The sequence below is a fragment of the Leguminivora glycinivorella genome, chromosome 16 (genome assembly GCF_023078275.1).
Source record: "Leguminivora glycinivorella isolate SPB_JAAS2020 chromosome 16, LegGlyc_1.1, whole genome shotgun sequence".
Lineage (NCBI taxonomy): Eukaryota > Metazoa > Arthropoda > Insecta > Lepidoptera > Tortricidae > Leguminivora > Leguminivora glycinivorella.
In genome coordinates this window covers 21454255-21475885 of record NC_062986.1, presented here as the reverse complement: position 1 = coordinate 21475885, position 21631 = coordinate 21454255, and the positions used below count along the sequence as shown (strand labels likewise).

The 21631-nt window shown below is 36.9% G+C and overlaps 1 protein-coding gene across 1 annotated transcript; it reads right to left on the bottom strand.

The window, feature by feature from the left end:
• Positions 1 to 1276: 1276 nt before the first annotated feature.
• LOC125234837 (general odorant-binding protein 1-like) lies at positions 1277 to 4529 on the bottom strand. Its single transcript, XM_048141251.1, has 3 exons — positions 4364 to 4529; positions 3634 to 3814; positions 1277 to 1602 (listed from the first exon to the last, which is right to left on the bottom strand). The coding sequence occupies exons 1-3, from the start codon at positions 4502 to 4504 to the stop codon at positions 1415 to 1417; spliced, it is 510 nt and encodes a 169-aa protein (XP_047997208.1). The 5' UTR covers positions 4505 to 4529; the 3' UTR covers positions 1277 to 1414.
• Between the last annotated feature and the right edge of the window lie 17102 nt (positions 4530 to 21631).

Below are 21631 nucleotides of genomic sequence, written 5' to 3'. Positions count from 1 at the left end.
TTAACAACCAAAATCTTGCTAAATTTGTGGCACTAGATGCAAGTGGAATGTTGCTCCCTTGGCTTCCTTCCCAATTTTTTTTTATTATATCGATAAGATTTATAAATGCTGGGCGGATTTGTCGAACAGCACATGCGTCTGAACGCGCAAACATTCTTATCTTGTGTACTCTTTTCTTTACCAGCTTCACCGTTGTTCACCGTCTCTTTGAACTCTATTGCCAAGGTATAAAATTCAACATTGATCAGTTGAGATTAATGCTGTTCATGTGTAGTCTTAGCAACATTTATTACATTAATGGCGCATTTACTCTTGTTGTTTTGCTTTGCTGAATCATTTTTAGTATCCTGTTGGGAATTCGAGATAAAATAAATTTTGCACCTGTATTTTAGTGTTCGAGTCTTATTTACAGATTGGCTGTCGATATAACTCAGATGCGAAATCTGAATTCTATAGATGCAAACTTTTAGAAAAGGGTTTTAGAAAAAAAAGTATAAGGAAATAAATAAGTAAAGACACATTTTGAACTTCCACCATTATTATTGTTTCAACATAATAATTTGACTTACAATATTATAATCACAGTTAACGTAAAATTAAGACTTGTTGCTGACATTTAAGCTAATAGTAGAGAAGGCTACAATATACAATAACAAATCGTAATATTCGGAGTCCGTTTGACACTGCCTGTATCATTTTGATCAAATACCTACCTTAGAACAACATTATAGGTACCAAAATATTATAAAACAGAAAATTAGTTTTGAACTAAACAAGAAAGAAGAAAAATAAATGAATTACATTGCAGCAAATTACCCGCAAGACTTTTTTGTGTCGTGAAAAAATTCAAGACAGAAAGTTCAATACCTTATTACTTAAAGTTGTTTCTGTTCTTATCATAGCTTAAAGTATTTAATTATCTTTGTCTTTAGAAGTCATATAACACTTTAAGTTCTCGCGCTTTGTACACATATTTAAAGTCACATACAGGTCGAACGCGATTAATTAACATTATTTTACCTTTTTTCCCAACGTTTCGGCCAGGTTGCACTGACCGTGGTCGCGGAACGTTGGGAAAAAAGGTAAAATAATATTAATTAATCGCGTTCGACCTGTATGTGACTTTTAGAAGTCATTTATATTTTTTCAATGTTGTCGTTATAAATATATTTTTATTCAAACTGTACCCACTAATAACTTTTTCCCATTTTCCTATTTAATGATCACTTCCGCCATTCTTTAAAAAATGCCTAATCTATGGGCACTTGAATTTTAATTTCTGATTAGCAGAAACATCTACAATCGATGCCGCTCCAAAGGCTGTGAGTTCATGTCTCATCCAAGGCAGACATTTTTCACTTTTAAATTTATTCTTAGCCTATTGGTACTTGATCAAGATCTTTTATATTACTAACTACGACGGTTTCACTTCTGTCATAACCTCCTCCAGCACTGTTTCCATGCTCGGTGCCCACTTGAGCCCATGGATCTTGGTTCTGAAGCACTTGGCGATGCCCAGGGTCCGGATGCAGTCATCGGCTTCCGTGTTGGCTTTCTCGCATTCGTGGATCATGGAAACTAGCTGCTTGGCCAGTTCATCATCTGAAATGAGTAGTTGAATGACTATTATAGTTTGTTTTAGTATTGTGCCAAGGGTGATTATCAAAGATGGCAGTGCCATGTTCTCATGAAATGTTCTTTTTACTTATTTTTTATCCAGGTTTGCTGCAAGAGTTTTGAATTTTGATTTCTATGACATAATATACAATAGAAGACAATGTGTGGTCAAAGAGGTAGAAAATAATAATGACAATATAGGTAATAATTACTCTCATGATCAACACATTGAGCCTCTAGGTAGGTGGGAAGCTCAAGAATAAGGTACCGTCGGTAGTAATGTAGAAATTGCAGAACATTCCCAAAAAGCGGAAACATTCTTGAGAATGTTCGCAGAACATTCCCGCAACATGCAATTTATTATTTTAACAAGAGAATATACTTGAAATAATGTTTAAATGGGCATAATATAAAACTATATGTTATTATATGTGTAATATTGTCTATTACAGTTAGCTATTTTGTTGATAAGTGATAAGTTACCTAAATTCTCACTATAAGTTGTATAATAGGCAAACTAAACAATAGACATGTATGTATATAACCACAACCTGACTTGTAAATGCACCATTTATGAATAAAGCATTCATTCATTCATTCATTCATTTTAAATTCTCACTATACTTCAGGGAACATTTCGACTTTCGGACTTCACAGTTTTAGTCCTGACTTTTTTAAATTAGGTACCGAACTATTATTTCTTGATGCCTGTTTTTGGTCATGCCAATATATGTATACAACGTGTTTCCGGTACCACTCAAAACCTCAGACACCTCAACTGATTTTAATTTTTTAAAACTCATCTAAAGTATTCATTTTTTAATGTGATGGTTACTTTTTTTTCAAATGAATTTTTAATTTTCTGTACAGCTCTACTTGACTTTTAGCTCTACACTCAATAAAATAATTGCTAACTACCATCATAAACCATTAAACTATTTATTTGTGTACGTTACTGCAACGACATAAGGTTTACCAATAGACAGCTACGATGTCACTGTAAAGACTTTAAAGCTTTGTCACAGTAAACTTCAAATTGGACAGGTAATCGCAGTAAGCAAATTTAAACCTAATATTCAAAATGACAAGGTTGTAATTTGGTACGAGTTCAATTTGTTATGACTTATGATAAACATTAAGATTTAATTGACAAACAACGTCAAAGTCGTAGCGGAAAAAAATAATCGTCCAAGTAACCAGCCAGTATTAATACCCCCAAATACTGAAAAAGGTAAACAACCTCTAGCATGCGATATACACAATGTTGTATTACGAATACAATAGAATAGGCACATAAAAAATAACTAATAATACTAATTTAAATAAAAATATTACCCCCATCAATATATAGCTTAATCAATTCTGCTCTCGATTCTGAACAAACGGTTTTCAGGTTTTTAGTGTTAAGTGAAACACGGTGTATACAAAAAAAACAAACAAAATAAAAACAAAAAGATCTCTGTCAGGATCGAACCTGAGAACATCGGCATACGAAGCCAGCGCACTACCACGGGACTACGTCTTGACTTGCTGAGTTCGACGAAATTATGGTATAAACTACGAAGTTACTAAGTATTCTGATAAATTCTCGTTCTCGAGAACATTCTCAGAAGTTACCGAAAATTCTCATGAGGAATGTTCTGCAACTTTGGAAACTTCTCGACCGTGCATTGCTAGGTACCGAAAGTAATAATCTCGGATATTGCGTGGATAGTTCACCGGTTCCTTTTCCCTTTTGCCCTCACCATCAGCAGCTTGCCCTGTTGCAGAGTAGGCGTTTTTATAACCTGTTTATTCACGTCCCTGGGCGAGGCCTAAGGGAAACCCACACAACGATGGATGGATTGTGTGAAAAAGGATGAGAAAGAAAGAAGTGAGTGTTGTGATGACGAAAGATAGAGTAGAATAGAAGAGGAAGACATATTCTACCGACCCCATATAACTTGGGACAAGGGTAGAAAGAAGAAGAATAAATGTGCCTGAAGGAAGAAAAGTAAAGAAAATAATGACTCTTACCAGCACCATGAGTCTTGGCAAACTCATGAGCATTCTTATGATGCAGCTTGGCATCCTCGTCAATGAGGTCGAACTTCAAGGCCATGCAGAGGATGAGGCAGCCAGTGTCACGGTTCAGCAGCTCATAATCTTCTCGCCAGAAGTTGTATAAATCTTGCATTACGTTCTCTTGGACGTTTAGCTAGGAAAATTACATTATATAAGCTTAATAACGGTAGTATCACTCTCCTCTTCTCGCAGACACATGGTTGATGGTGGATCTCTCAAGTATAAAAAGTATGGACATTAAAGTTTTAAATTTAAATCAACTTCAATATCTGTATGTAAACATAAATAAACGGGATAGTTTTCGTATTAACCACAATACCATTATTTAAAATGAAACCTTTGAAAAAACCTACTTTATGTACTTTAAACAAATCTTTTAAGACTCTTTCCTCTACTATAGGTACTATTTCCTCGCCTGTCTAACCGCAACTTTCTAAGTGTTCTAAAGCTATAATGTGGTTTAAGACAATTTATACCTAGCTCAAATTGCGGCGACCATTCTTCAATTCTTCATTCAAACATAACTACTATTTCCTCTGGATATTAACATAATAGAATTTATATTTTTAAGCAACTTATGGAAAATAAATTATAGGTATATGTCTTTTTATTTTAATTTTAGGTGACTAGTTATACCTACAGGCGTGAGTTTATTTATTTATGTAAATGCCCCCATTCTCACCTCAGTCTTACACTTATCAAGCGCCGTTGCAAACCCAGTAGTCAATTTCTTCATAATCTCCGCCGAAGGCGTCACTCTATTCACACAAAGCGACAGAACAAACATGGCGACTAACGTCCGCCATTTCGTGGCAATCGCCATCTTGAAATCTATCAGTATACAAGCGTGCAGCGATCGCGCGTCAACTTTTATGCCATTTTTAAAGCGATTATCGAAAATTAGAGTTTTTTTTTAATTGTAGCGTAGTACGGATGTGTTAATTGGTCTGATGAATGGTCCATTCATGCAGTGTGATAATTCGTAGGTTCGTGCGAATGACATTGTCATGTAGATGGCGTAGATGCTGTAATAAACGCTTGTATGGATTGCGTGACGTGTTTTGTTAATGAAGTACCTACTTATCTCATAATACGTAATTAACTACATTGAGTTCTGGGTTTTTTTAGAGAATGGAACTGTTGCTGTGAGATTCTGATTATCGGTTCTAGATATCGGAAGGCAATAAGACTAAAACCTACTTAACTCTGGTTGCAACAACCGTATAGCCATCATGTTGACGATAGACAATTTCCTGCTTAGCAGTGTTTCTGGACTGATATTCTTCACCTTCGCTAATCTGTGGCCATTAATAATGATATGGGGTTCTTCAATCAAAAAGCAGGTATTTAAGGATTCTAAAAGGTCGGCAACGCATATAAGTGGCTCCCCTGATGTTGCTTATGTCCATAGGTGGCGATGACTGCTTCCCATCAAGCGGCTCGTCTGCTCGTTTGCTGCCTATTTCCTAAAAACAAATAAGCCATTCTATAATAATAATAACAAATGTACACGAGCGTCTTAGGTATAGGTACCTAATCATCATCTTCCTTGTGTCGGGTCCATGCCTACCATCTGAAATCAATACAACCAGCTGATACCTACCAAGAATTGGCGTAGGAGCTCCTTATTAAATCGACTGCCGTCTGACCTCCCAAACTTAATTTCTTCTTTCTTAATTGAAATACATTCGTAGGGTATGTCAAACGAAACTGCTAGGCAGGAATTTGCAATATTTTTAGCCAGAATCAACTTTCCCGAGGGCCTAGTCGAAGCTCCATTCATTGACGCCGCATGACAATCGAAATGCAGTCTGGTGGTCGTGCCACTACAGAAGAGCGGTAGGGAGAGCTAGCTACGATACGCTTACGACGCGTAAGCGCTTATGACGTTGGCTAGGTTACCTGGGCGTGAATTCATCAGTATGCGAACGTCGTCTGCGCCGCGGACGCCATGCGTCCTTTGGGTCATCGCCGTCAACGATTATTCCGTGTTTTACTCATGTATTATAGGAAATATAATAACAGTATTTGTGCCATTTCTTTCAAAGTTGTCCCTCCTACTTTTTTTGCAACATGGGTATTTTTACGCGATTAATACTCAGAATCGCGAGCTCTTTCGATCCTGATAGGAGAAAAAAAATGTCCCAAGATTTACATACATTTACATTTTTTCGAACCTACCATTCCGTTACCGCCATACAAAATGTATGAAAAAATGGTAACGGAATGGGAAAAAAACCTTGGGACACTTTTTTTCTCCTATTAGAATTGAAAGAGCTCGCGATTCTGAGTGTAAACCACATAAAAAAATCCAAATCCAAAAAAAAGTGGGGTGGACAACTTCAAAAAAAATGGCCCGTTTATTACTTGACTACACCTCATACCGTGACTCTGCCCATCTTCATATGTAATGATATACCGGGTAATTCTCAAAATAGTGGCATCGTACCCTGCCATCACGTTTTTGAATAGAAAGTATGCGAAATATATAATTTTCACATATAATTAAAATTTTCATAAGTAGGCATTAACGTGACACATCGAGGCCAACACATATTTTTTCTATAAATATAATACTTTTGTAAAAAAAAAATAAAGAAGACCGTTTTCTACTGTACCCTGCCTTGTCACAACGCGACACTGCTCAAGTTTTCGCTCTATAGATTTTTAAATTGCAGTTTTATGATAATAAAATATCGTTTTTTGTAGAGAATAGACTACTATATTCTTAAATATACGTTGCACGGGATGTTTCGATTACTTTTGAACACTAATTTTCACCTTCAAAGTTTGTCCAGCGATATTTTCTCCATATCCTGTGCGTCCGCGGTATTGCACCTCACTCACACACAGAAAGTCTTATTGAGGCCCTAATATACGTAAAACACGTAGCCAGTATGGTTCTAGCCGCCGGTGTAAAGGTTTGTGTGTGAGGTGCTGCAGTCTTGTGGTTAGAAGTTTTCAAAGTGTGACGTTCGGAGTTTGTAACAGGTATGTCCACTTTATTCTGGCATGATTATTTTAAAATATTAATACGGCAGTTTTTTTACCAATAACATTTTAATGTAGTATTGAAGTATAACTATGTATATTAAAATTATGACAGTTGTATTATCAACAGTTTCGGAGATAATATCTAGTTAATCGGATTTTCACTACACCCTGTGTAACTTTATCCTGCCATCACTCTGCAGGGTAAAGTGACTGTTGACAGGATAAAGAAATACAAGTAAAAAAAAGCTATTTTGACATGGTTTTTACTAACTTGCAATGTATGTATGTATGTATGTATGTTTGTATGTATGTTGAGGTCAAATCTTGCAACCCAATTTGAAGCAGAAATATTCAACCGAGTGAGCTGAAATTTTGTATACACGCTGCGGATGACGTTCGCATATAAGCGCCGATATGGGGCATTGGGTCCTTCGATATTGGGCAATAGTCTGCTCAGCGCCGAAGCAGTCCCGACGAGGCTTGGAACCAATTTGATAAAATGTTCCTCGGAGTACCAATTTTGGTTTGAATTTAAGCCCAAGTACTTAATTTGGGGCGTAAGAGGGACCGCCTCACCGCCAATAGGCAAGGCAACATCCCTATCGCTCTTGCATATAGGCATTACAGAACCAGATTGCATTTCGATCGGCGTATAGCGTCAACGATTATCATTTTGGCTAGGTCGGCAGCAATCACTTTCTTCGGGCAGAAGCCAACCTTTCCTTCGAAAACCACGTCATCGGTCGTGGCAAGTAACACCGCAAGCCCAAACAAATTAATGCGCCTAACTGTGAGCTCAGTTGCCACTGTGGCTCTCCTTATTATCCTGGTACTTTCTTCCCCTCACGGCTACTATTGTGTCATCGGCATAACAAATGGTGATCATGCGGAGAAGTTGGACTACTCTGATAGCCAAGTCAAAGCCAATGCTCCAGAGCAGGCGCCCAGTACCGACCCCTGTGGAAAACTGTGGGTAGGTTATGATTATTATGAATATGCATGTGGGTAAGAAGAAGAATAAAGAAGTCAGTCTTGATTTGAGCACGTAGTCTCATTGACCTGTCCCTATACGTTTATATGGCGCAGCCGGTAGGAACACCACACTCCATTCGTCTTTCTAGGCATCTTCCTCCTGATTCATTAGTACTCTATCTGCAAGGTAATGCCCTATGGTGAATGATGATCTTCAAATAGAAAGGCGCATCGTGGAAGCAATGCGCCTATTTTATTACCACATAAGGAAGAAAGCCGAAGTAATTGGCAATGTCAAGAGATACTGCGATAGCTCCCTGCCTTTTCTCTGCTACCAGACCGCTGTATTTATGCAGCGCATCAATTGCGTCTATCGCTCCTCCCAGAACCCGATCTCTGATGTTTGGGCACGTGTCTTTTAAAATGCGTGCACAGCAGTAGATGAGACTTACGATGATGCGCTCAACATTGTGCCAGTTTCATCTAGGAGGGCAATGGGACGGTATCCTAAGGGACAGTCAGCTGGACTACCTACTACCTACAGCTGACTACCTACAGCTGGATATTTGAATGTACCACGGAATTGTAAAGTGACGACAGCAAAATTACTAGCTTACAACGTAGAACCGGGGTTTTTTGACATTTCGGCCAGTGGCAACGGTGCCGGCCGCGCGGCGAGCGCCGGCGCGTGCGCAGCCTCCCCCGCGGGCCGCCCACAGCATTTAAACTGACGGCTGAGACAGCGGAGAGGCCCCGTGAGCTTAGGTTAGTTCACCAAAACCTACAGGGCTTCTCCAGCAAAGAGTTAGAGGTGGTTCTTTTCTTAGAATCACAAGATATTGATGTCATGTGCGTTACGGAGCACTGGCTCAAAGAATATGAATTATTAGTATTTAATATCTGTAATTATGACATAATTAGCTCGTTCAGTAGAAAGTCCGCCATTCACGGGGGATCATTGATTATAGTAAAAAATAAATTTAAATGTAAAGAAAGAAATGACATAGTTAAACTTTCTACTGAGCGAACTATAGAAATATCATGTATAGAATTGGAGGATCACATTATAATGTGCGTCTACAGACCACCTTCGGCGGATTTTGGTTTCTGGGATCTTGTTTTCAATTAAGTCAATTTAAACTATGTAACATACAAGCACGGAATGTTGTGTCTTACATCTAGGTATACCGTATTCACTTATTATTGGAATATTTAATACAGCCCGGACAGCTTGAACATGTCATGCTCGCTAAAAAGTCTTTGCTTACGGTGACGTCGTTGATCGGGTCGCCACCTTCCCGAATGAAGGTTGAGGGAGGCGATGGCTGAGATGCGCGCCATATTCGTGAACGGGTGCTGTTTGTGAAGACCGGTCTGTTTCAGCTAATAGGGGCTATGCTATTCTATGTAACATTAATTTTGAATGAGATTACGTTGAGGCACTCTGTTCGGTCCTTGTTTGTTTATTTTTCTTTCTGACTCTTGGAGACCATTATACATCTCCAAGGAAAAAAGTAGATTAAGTATACATATATTTTTTTTTCCTTTGCTTAAGACAACAAGAGTCTTTTACAACTCTAAAGTTATTTTAGTTATTCGGTTTTTTTCTTCATGTATAATTTTTTTAGATGTACTTTGACACTTAGAGACTCTATACATCTCTAACATCTCTTATTAATAATCATAATAGCTTTGTACTTTGTATAATTTCTTGTGTTAATATTTTTTTTTATGAATACTTTTGCTTATTAAATTGTATCTTGTTTTTTTTTAATGCATGTTAAATAATTATAAGATGTAATGTTTTGAAAAGAAGTGGCCCGCCGAGTTTCTTGCCGGTCCCATAGTGGATACCCTCCTCCAACTGAGGGGGGACTGAAATCTTCTCGAGGCTGAGGCGTAGGGTTAGAGCCGGCGTAGTTTTATTTGACGTTCATAAGCGCATTGTAATATGCCTACTTGGAAAATAAATATTTCATTTCATTTCATTTCATTTCATTTCATTTCATTACCCTTTTTTCGAAAGGCACAGTCTGCCCACCTTCCAACGAGAATTTATACCCTCTCGGAGGCAGTCGTCAATGTGGCCACGTAATCTACTTCCAAGATGTTTAAAGAGCCAAGGCACACCGTCCGGCCCTAGAGTGGCCCTCATTTTAAATACTGACCTCATTATTTCGACATATGTTACCAAGGAGACATCAAGGAGACGAACCAACTCTTCCACTGGGGCAGCCATTGCAGGCATTACATGCACAAGTACAACTCACATTGTGAATCATGATATGTGCTTTGTTGTTTTACAAGACTGTGATTGTAGGTACTTATTTATTTATTCTTTATTGCACATAAAAAATTACAAAATGGTGTACATAATGCCTTAAGGCATTCTTTACCAGTCAAACACTGCAGGCATCGTGACTGAAAATAATAATCAGATATCACTTACTGTACTTCAACTGTTTTGAATAAAAAATAATGGATATTGTTTAAAAAAATACTTTTTTTTTGCTTTTGTTTCTACTTAAAGAAAAAAAATTGAATCCTAACGAAATCATAATAGTCGATATACGTTGAATTATTAGTGGTAAACTAGTTTTTTTATTCAAACTCTCTTTATCCTGCCACGTTTTCCCTGCTACCCTGTCTATTCACTTTCTCCTGTATGTCTAAAATTTCAACTCGCTATAGGTTCTACGTTTTTACGACTATTTCGTTCCCTCCTGCAAATTCCGTATCATTGATGCACTCAAAAACATATTTAAATCCAAAAAGGTACAAAAAACCATTTTCATTTTTTTTCATTCACTTTACCCTGACGGTGCCACTTTTTTGAGAACGAACCATACCTTGTTATTACATGGCGATCCTGCCATGCCAGGACAACTTGTTATTACACTGCAAATCCAATTATTGGATTAGTGATAGGCAGACAGACAGGCGGACAGAGACGTCCCATAAGGGTTCCCTTGTACTGTATTAAGGAACCCTAAAAGTAGGAGCCGTGAACATTCGGTGAGAACTTTGGAATTTATTTATGAAAATTCTCTTTGGCACATTGCTACGCAAATACATTATTATGCAAAGGTCGTCGGTCTGCGGACGCACAGCGTCCTTTGGGTACTACGTGTTTTACGCTTGTATAATATTTTAAAACGACTTCTAAAGTGGTATAACGTATTAAATACGTAGCAAGTAGATAAATAGATTAAACCACACAGATGAATTGGAAATAAATAGGTTAAATGCGGATGCTGGCATCCATATTCTTAAAGAAAATTGTACTTGTCATGGGCATTTTTTTGCGAATTTAGCAATGAATTAATTCAATTTCTCCATGCGATTTCGCAATTCACTAGCTGTACGGTTCTACCCTAGACAAAAGAGACTAAGGTAGACCTTAATACATACAATATAATTTAGTATATTATAGTTCTACTCTAGTACACTTCAACACAGAAAAAATAAAAAATTTGAAAAAACCCCCGACCGCGACATAGTAGACCGATTTTCATGAAACATGGCTAAGAACACTCCCGACTTAATCAGTTTTCAGACAAAAAAAACTAAATCCAAATCGGTTAATCCGTTCGGGAGCTACGATGCCACAGACAGACACACACACAGACAGACAGACAGACACGTCAAACTTATAACACCTCGTCGTTTTTGCGTCGGGGGTTAAAAATGGGACGAAATTATTATTTTCTATAGGAATTAAACCGTCACCCCTACATTTTCAATCAATTTTTAAGTGTTATGGCTCGTCAATAATTCTGCCAACGTCAAGGTTTACGAATGCACGCGTTATGAAGACAATTGGCCGCTGAGTTTTACATTTTTCAAATTTGACGCCTTTTTTGGTGCCTAATACTGTGTGCTGTGTATGCCGTTTATGTCTACAAAGTTTATTATTATCTCATTGCGAAGTCAATTAGATAGAAATAAACGGCGAACCCTAATTTAGTGTCTGCATTACCGCATTACGCAATTAGACGCGTGCGGAAAGTTACTGCATCCCCAGAGACAACTGTTTCCATTGCTCCACGACTTTACTCTCTAAATTCTGTGCGACAATATGTACATTCTATATCTTCTATTATTTTCTTTCCGAGCAAAGTCTAGCAATATTTCAATGGAAATTATCAAAAATTGCAAAATTACTCTCAAATGTTGTCGGTGAATTTTGCTGCAAGTTTTATTGACAGACCTAATAGTTAGTTTTGTTATATTAATAACTATAAATAATAATGTACGTATTTACTCGTTAGTAGGTAGGTAGGTAAATGAAATAATTATGGTATAAACCGTATAAAACAAATTGGTATTAGTTCTAGGAACATGTTTGATAATGCGTAGTAATAAAATCGGGGTGCTAAAGTTTAAAAACGTGTAAAATAATAATGCTCTGCATGGCAAAACAAACATAAACCAGAGACCTATTGGGTTCTTAATGGCAACTGAAACATGCACCCTATTTTTCGCCGAATTATAAATCCCCTTTTATGTGACGAATTGATGATGAATACATAAGACTCTTCTTTTGCAAATTTCGAAAATCACGTATCGCATAATATGAAAATGGAAACACGCACTATCGCACGGCGCTAATCCTTGTCAGGGCGGATTACTCTTCATTAGAGCGTCAGCTGAGAGAGATTTGTCACGGCACTAAGTCCGCCTGCGTTATTCATTAGCAGATTTAGTTAAATTTTACTTTAGTTACAAATAATTATAATTGCCTATTCAGTGATTAAAAATGTATTTTTTTTTTGTTTCAGGTATGTTCTCCACTCGGATCCATCCATCCACTCGGACTCGGCATCGGACTCCATCGTAGGCCACGTCTTTGCCTTTGGCTAGTCTGTGGTCAAGAGTAAGCCCATTTATAATAAAAAAAAAAAAAGGATTATTAACTAAGTATCTGAAAATTTGAGAATGTTGGAATGTTGGTGTTCACTCAGTGTTGCATTTCTGCCGGTGAGTAAGATCATTGCAAGCGTCTTGACGCTACTGAGACTGCGTACCATCAGCGTATCTCTATGATTGTTATGACCAACGTAGTCTTCTTCGTCAACCTAGCGTTTTCCCGGCCTAGCGCCAGGGTCCACTTTCCCGGTTAATCTCCTCCACATAGCCCGGTCTTCGGCATCCTCAGGTGTGTGATGGGTGTTTTTAAAAAAAAACCCCGAATATCGGATTTCACCAGATCTGGACGTGTTTGGGCTCATTCTCCTCAGAACACGAGCTGATTCGATCCCGACGATAAAAAAAACTTACTATACGAGCGTGACGTACCTATTGTTTTTTTTTTTAAACACCCAAATAGTTCTTATGCATGTCCGCTCTCACGACGTCTAGCCAGCGCTTCTTAGGTCAATAGTCCGCTATTACTTATATGTTTATTATCATAGAAATATTATCAGATGCAACATGCTGTCCTTTTTCTTCACGTTGGAGAAAAAGGGAGGCATACAGACCTATGATCATATTTCTATGATAAACATATGATAGTGGATCGGCCTTAGTGCGTTTTCACATTATCCGATCCGATATCGGATGTAGGTACATATCCCATACATTACAGGCGCCATCTTGGATTTTTCCATTGAAATCCTTCCGACATCCGATATCGGATCGGATAATGTGAAAACGGACAGGCCTACCGGGCCTAAGACCTAATGACCAACGTAGTATTAAAAAAAAACCTTGGTAAATTTATAACTAATGTCCTTACCTATAACTTAAATATTATTATACCTACAGAAAAATGCAATGCAATGCAATGTCACAGTTTCGTTTTCTTTCAACCCCTTATTTGCCAAGAGTGGCACTGAAGCTTTAGTAGTTTCATGTGTTCTGCCTATCCCTTTATGGGATACAGGCGTGTTTGTATGTTGTATGTTTGTACAGAAAAATAAAGTGCATAAAGTAGTCCACACACGGTCCGCAAATAAAGCGGGCCATTAAAGTGCACGCGTCGCGCTGGCGATCGGCCAGGCGGCTTTATTTATCGACATTTAATAGCCCATTATGAAACTGTAAATCAGATGGGAAGGTACCACGAAAAAAGCTGTAAAATCAAGAGAGACAGACCCTTATAAAATTAAATGTAGGTATACCTAAGGTTAGATTTGTTTAAATACATCATTATTGTGTAATGTACGGCAAGGCAAATACCAATGAGTTTTTCGGAACTTATGTGCGAAATGTCATTTGATATTTGCCAGCCACTTTTCTTTGAAGGAAAACATCGTGAGGAAACCGGACTAATTCCAAATATTCCAATAAGATCTAGTTTGCCCTTCGGCACATCTCGGACACTGGCGATCAAATATATGAAAGAGGCGCGTTCCTAGCACACAGTCTAAGCTCGTGTAGGTGAACGCGTATTATGCTTGTATAAGTGAGATATGACAGGTCGACTGTTCGCGTTTTTGACAGGCGGTAACTGTGAGGTGACCGAGAGGGGGTGGGCGGCACTTTCAGCGGGGAGCGGGAGTGGCCATACTGTATGATAGTACTCTTTATTATACTGTGCCTTCGGGTTGTAAGGTCAGATGGCAGTCGCTTTCGTAAAACTAGTGCCTACGCCAAATTTCTGGATTAGTTGTCAAGGCGGACCCCAGGCTCCCATGAGCCGTGGCAAGTGCCGGGATAACGCAAGGAGGATGATGATGATGACAATACTAATTTCTAAAATGAGAACCCACTCGAGAACCAGCCCCATACATCATGCTAGTCGCTACAATTAACTCAACCATAACTCTCTGCAATCTTATCGATACCCGGTTATTTATAACCCTCATTTATTAACATATTTATTGCTATGATATTTAGGTGTATAGTTTAACTGCTGTTGTGTATGAAATAAGTTTAACTAGTTCAATATTGCTGTATTATTACGGTTTATTCTGTGTGATATAAAATATTTATTTATTTATTTATTTATTTAAACTTTATTGCACAGTAAAAAAAATGTACAAAAGGCGAACTTAATACCAAAAGGCATTCTCTACCAGCTAACCTTTGGGCCAAACAGAGATCAATAAGAGCTAATAGGTGCAAGAAATATAACAAGTCGAGAAATTGAATATCTACTTAATAAACCTAAATGGTTACATACATATCACATCATACAAACGTTTACAAAATATTGTAAGTAATGAAAACGAACTAGTAATTATCACACCCATATTGTGAGAAAATTCTAAGTGGATTTTGGTTTGGTATTATTGTAGTTATTTAAAATTAGAAATTTATAGAAAGTGACTATTACTTATTCGTAAAACCACTTAGGCCCACTTGCGCCAACCACAAACTCAGGGTTAGTGGGCTGTCATATGTCAAATTCTATATAAAATAGTGGCCTAACCCTCTATTTCTGTTGGTGCAAGTTTAGTGGCCCTTCCTAACATAGCTAACACAGTTCATATTTTAAAATCTTTACTTAGCAACGGTTTTATTTGAAGGATTTGTATTTACTTATTTCCTACTTCCAAGTATTTATTTATCCTAACTTTTATATAATTCAAAATTACCTACTTAGTTATTTTTTATTTGACATCACTTTCCTCAAGAATACGGGAATTTAGAACATTAATTCAACAAATATGCCAAACGTTTAGTGATTTCGAGTCTTTGCTCGCTAGTACCAACATGATTGCTAACAGTTTTATCGTGTTGTACCAATATTAAAGCGACAAATCAGCGTGTCGCTTGTCGGGTGCGACAGATTTATCGCTATCAGACTGTACACGGTCACAGCGGAATTTTTAATTATTTCACTATTGAACTCCAAATTGCGCTGGTGGCCTAGCGGTCAGAGCGTGCGACTTTCGATCCTGAGGTCGCAGGCTCGAACCTGGCTTTTACCAATTTGTTTTTCTGAACTGTGCGAAATGTAATTTGATTATTTGCCAGTCGCTTTCCGGTGAAGGAAAATGAAATGAAATGAAATGAAATGAAATGAAATGAAATGAAATGAAATGAAATGAAATGAAATGAAATGAAATGAAATGAAATGAAATGAAATGAAATGAAATGAAATGAAATGAAATGAAATGAAATGAAATGAAATGAAATGAAATGAAATGAAATGAAATGAAATGAAATGAAATGAAATGAAATGAAATGAAATGAAATGAAATGAAATGAAATGACATGAAATGAAATGAAATGAAATGAAATGAAATGAAATGAAATGAAATGAAATGAAATGAAATGAAATGAAATGAAATGAAATGAAATGAAATGAAATGAAATGAAATGAAATGAAATGAAATATTTATTTTCCAAGTAGGCATATTACAATGCGCTTATGAACGTCAAATAAAACTACGCCGGCTCTAACCCTACGCCTCAGCCTCGAGAAGATTTCAGTCCCCCTCAGTTGGAGGGGGGTATCCACTATGGGACCGGCAAGAAACTCGGCGGGCCACTTCTTTTCAAAACATTACATCTTATAATTAACATGCATTAATAAAACGAGATAGTTACAATTTATGGAAATTCATTTCAATAAATTATACAAAGTACAAAGCTACTATGATTAGTAAGATGTCAGAAAAAAAGAAAAATTATACATGATGAAGATAAAAAAAAACGAACTGATACAAATAAAAGATAACTAAAATAACTTTAGAGTTTTAAAAGACTCTTGATGTCTCAACTAAAGAAAAAAAAATTTTAGATTATGCTTAATCTACTTTTTTCCTTGGAGATGTATATATGGTCTCCAAGAGTCAGTTGTGCTTTGCCTACCCCTTTTGGAATACAGTGCTTCAAGCGACTTGATTTTATCTGAGATCCCAAGAACTTCAAAACGTCTTTAAACGCTGACGTCCCTAACGTCATTAGAATCGTAATCCGGGATTCAAAGCCCGGATATCCCGGGCTATCCCGGCCGATACAGGAGGCAGCTGAGACCATTGATTGCTCGATTTGGACACCTTGCACGACAAAAGTAGATCTGCAAACGATTAGAAATGACAATAAATAAATATTTGGACATTTTTTCACAAATTGACTAAGGTACAGAAAACTTAAGGCTTTGGTGTGAGGTATAGGTAGAGAAAGATTAATTTATACTTACATTACATACTTATATGAGCACACCCATAACTCACAATCAAAAGTTTGTATATTTTGTCAGTGATACCTAATTGTATTTGTATTTGTGCATAGTGACTTTTGGGGTCATAATAATAAACAACTTTTATTATAGGTCCCCGTGTGGTGCCGGAAGAATTTCACCACCCCCTTTCTTCCCGTAGGTGTCGTATGTCGACTGTGGGATATGGGTTTAATTGTGGCGTAGGCGAGAGGCTGGCAACCTGTCATTGCAATGTCACAATTTCGTTTTCTTTCAACCCCTTTCTGCCAAGAGTGGCACTGGAACTTGAGTAGTTCATGTGCTCTGCCTACCCCTTATGGGACACAGGCGTGATTGTATGTATGTACGTTACTTAAATAACTAGTAGGTATTTAGTAAAATGTTAAAATCAAAGTACGGATCGGTAACTTACCTAACTCTGCATCGTTAAGAACGTCTCAAGACAGATGTCCGAGGCTTATCGCCGGCCCATTTGCCGGACCCGGTACTTCCGCCGTCCGGCAGAAGTCCGGGATTACCGGAATCATTCCTACATTAAGGAGTCTTCCACACTGGTGAACTGTGGGGAGGCTTCTATGAATGAGTTTCTTGGATTGATATAGGAAAACAGCACTGATGTACAAATACTTTTCATACAACAGAAGAAGCTAATCCGAATCTTAGCAAATGTTAACCACCCCGACACATGCAAACCTTTATTTCGCCTATTTAAATACTTACATTGCCATCTATCTACATAGTTGAAATGTGTAAATTTGCGAGGCAAAATATACACATATTTAAAAACGACGCGAATTACCCACAACGCACCTACTGAGACACCAAAACAAATTATTGCTACCAGCCTCTAGAATTAAAAAACATTCCAATAGCACCTATGTAATGGCCATCAAGATATTTAATAAACTACCAGATGCTATTAAGAATATAGAAAATGATAAAAAAATGTATAACGTTATTAAATCTCTTTTGATAGACAAGTGCTACTATTCACTCAACGAATATTTAAATGATGATAATATAAATGAGAAAGATTAAATAATGTAAAAAGTAAAATAGATATTAATAAAAATATAATATAATGTAATGTAATGTAATGTAACTAATGTATGTACTTTAGTATGTAAGAAATTTTGCTGTGCCCTATCAGGGTATCATGTACCAACTATATTACTACCTAACACCTGTATAAAATGAACATGATCGGAATAAAGATTTGAATTGAATTGAATTGAAATTAGTTAAATATAACTATTATACATATACATATTTTCTAGCTTTTACCCGCGGCGTTGCCCGCGTTAAATTCGAAATTTAGAGGGGGGGAGGGGGGGGGGGCATAACTTAAAAAAATATTCGTCGCTCCATTTCTTACGTTCGTTCGTCGCTCATAATATTAAGTATGGATTTATTTGGGTAAGTTAGGTTAGACCTGGTATTTTTTATATACCGTAATACAATTTAGCATTTTCCATTTATAATTGAGAGAATATTATTTGTCCGGTTCAAAAGTTACAATATTTATTTAATTAGTCTTATATTGACCGGGATATAGACCGTGATTACCTTTTTGATTTTTGTCAACTAAAAATATCTATGACGCCTTCATTCTTAATATTTATTTTATTTTTGCATTAGTTGATTGAAAGCATTTTGTTTTCTTTGACTAAATAATAGCTGTGACAAACAGTCAGTCGGACAGAAATATATAATTAATGAGAAAGAATCCCAAAAGTGTACCAAATAGGTATCCTTATTCCTTCATTGCTATTTTGGCTACAGGACCAACAATAATAATCGATACAGTGTGATCGCGCCCTTACATCAAAATGACCATCGTCTTAACGTGGTCTTAGCGAAATTGTCTCATTCAAGATTCGCCCCTATGCACTTGAATGATTCAAGTGCATAGGGGCGAATCCTCTGTCTTACAAACCTGGATTATGAGGGTCCGTGTGAGCATCTGTGATTCTCGGATTGAATTTAAATACAGCGTGTGCATTTCATACGGGTGAGTATCTTAATAAAAAAACGTATCTTAATTAATATCTGACCTAAGGAGCCTTGCTAAATGGTTTTTCTTTCTTTTTCATACATAATATATCAGCATGCAATGTATTATCTCCACATCAATTAGCGTACCTTCCTAATCGTCATTACGACATGACGTTTATGTCATGTCAAATTAAGTTGGACGGCGTACATTGCTACTTGGCCAGATTAAAAAAAAACTCGCCCGTATGGAATTCACACGTGGTATACTTGAAGGGCACTCGATTGAATAAAACCAGATTCACAATCTTATTTATCAAGCAGATTTAATTGAAAAAAAAAATGCATTTTACATCTCCACCAACTGGCAATCATTGGAACACATGTGTTCCAATGATTGCCAGTTGGTGGAGATGTCATTTATGTATTTTTCCTGTAATATTATATTTTTTCAGCTGTCACTTTTTTATACATTATTGTCTGGTGGCAAACAAGCGCACAGCTCACTTCATGTTAATTAGTCATAGTAGCCTATGGACGTTCGCAACTCTAGAGGTAACTTGCGCGATTGAATAAAGTTGAACAACAAACATTACTTTTATTAACATTGCTCACTAAACACAGCAGGCGTTTAATTTCATAAGCGGAAACGAAATGTAATATTTAGTATCTTGTTTGCGTAGATCTTTGAAAAAATCCGAATGTGTTTTTTTTATTAATGTAAATATTTCTTTTGAACGAGTTAATACAAAAATTAAAAGGCTAGTTTAGGTACCATAAACCATTCCTATCAGCATTTTCTCCAAATGGATGGAAACTAAGGCAACAAATGAAAAATCTAACTTCTAATATATTATGTAGGAAATAAATAATTATTACTATTATTAGGTACGTAACGTAGTAGTAATTTGTTTGTAGCTTTCCTAATTAGGGTCTTTCGATACTATTTACGAGCATATTGTTCGGGATTGTTCGGATGTCCTCCCCGCCTCTTAGAGGACAACGGCCATCGCTGCATCTCCAGAATGCATACGACACTGACGCGCTCGCACGTACTTGCGTCCTTCTTAATTTTAACCAAAATTATGTAATTTAATTACTCACTACGATTAAACGCATGTCAAGAATGCAATTTTTTATTGAAGAAAGTATCAACCATAATTTCTGATCCTGTCGACCCGGACGTCATGCCTTAAGATTTGGAGCCACCAGGGTCTTCTGCCACATCATTAAGCATTAAGAAGAAGATCTCTTTATGGATTGCCCCAGAATCGGTGACGTGACGGTGTAAAGTGAGCCAGTGATTACAAGGAAAATCCACTTAGCAACAAGCGAGCGGTCAGAGTGAGTCCGATCCATTTTGTTTGCCCCTTTAGGTATTTTAACTTTGTGCCCAAATTGCTGCCTTTTTATGGTTATTTTGTTATTAAACGTGTAGATTAAAGTCCCCTTAATCGAATTCAAGAATAAACCGCATTAAGGATCAAACAGTTTTCGTAATATTTCAAGTTTAAAACTTAAAAAATATAACTACTTAATTACTCATCTTTAACCGAGCGGCCGCCGGGCGCTCAGCGATAAGGAATTCGTACAAAAGGCAGTGAATACCTACTTGCATTCTTGTTAGCTGATATATTTATACCCGTTTTTTCAATTTATTTATTTAATTTCATATGCTCGGAAATTTCCTACTTCAATTATTGGTTTCGTGTCAATTAATTAACATATTCAATCAATTATATTTGCCTTTTCTTTCAATATTGTGCATATTGAAATGCAAATGGTTTTATTTCATATTTAATTATTATTTCGTATAAATTTATTGGTTTGATTAGTTCGACTAGTGCGAATTAAATCAAATATATTGAATTATCTTATACTTAAACACACATTTGTTTATGTTGGCATAAAAAATATTAAATTATTATTGCGAATTAGGTATTTCATTAATTTTGAAGCAAATTTACGTACTATTAGACAATAGTGTCAGTAAATATTAATAATTGTAATAACTTGTAATCTTTATAAATACAAATTTGAATTAATTAATAGTAATTATTTCTTATAAACACAATGGCACGATTAGCCGAGCTGGTAAAAAAACGGGGAGTTTATAAAGGTCGTTTAACGAAATTTGTAACGTATGTAGATGCTTTTAAGGATGTTTTGCTTTGCAGTGAAGTTGAGGTTTTGGAATTAAAACTACGTATGTCTAACATTGAATCGATGTTTGCGGAGTTCGAGGAGGTTCAGACCGGCATCGAGTGCCTGTCTCTCACAGAGGGGAAGTTCAGACGCAAACAGCACAAAGGTCAGATTTTGAATCTCAATATTTTGCTGTGCTGGCCAGGGCCCAAGAGATTTGTAACGCATTTAAAGGTAATAAAAGGTCCGGCAGACGTGCAAATAATGCTTCTGAAACTTTCTACTCTTCGGCTGGCGAGAGTGATGATGACGTGGCGTCGGTGAAACATGTACATAAAGGCGTTGCTGGGGTTAAATTACCCACCATTCAAATACCTAAATACAGCGGTGATTACGAAAGTTGGCTTGAATTCCGCGACGTTTATACCTCTCTTATACATTCGAATAAAAACATTAGCGACATTCAAAAATTCCATTATTTACGGGCCTCCTTGGAGGGAGGCGCTGCTCAAATCATACATGCGTTAGAGTTTTCTGCTTCTAATTATACTCTGGCGTGGAAATCTTTGTGCGAACGCTTTGACAATACTAGGCTATTAGTGCAGAACCACGTAAAGGCAATTTTTGATGAAGAGGTCATAAAAAAGGAGTCTGCGTCATCAATACGTAGGGTTGTCGATTCATGCAATAAAAACTTACGCGCGTTACAGATTTTAGGCGAACCAGTAGCGA

What these genes read in the sequence shown, in the direction of transcription:
- LOC125234837 (XM_048141251.1), bottom strand. Translation starts at nt 4,504, where the DNA reads ATGGCGATTGCCACGAAATGGCGGACGTTAGTCGCCATGTTTGTTCTG. An exon ending in TTGATAAGTGTAAGACTGAG is followed by an intron (nt 3,815 to 4,363) that starts GTGAGAATGGGG and finishes TAATTTTCCTAG; the next exon opens with CTAAACGTCCAAGAGAACGT. An exon ending in TGCCAAGACTCATGGTGCTG is followed by an intron (nt 1,603 to 3,633) that starts GTAAGAGTCATT and finishes TACTCATTTCAG; the next exon opens with ATGATGAACTGGCCAAGCAG.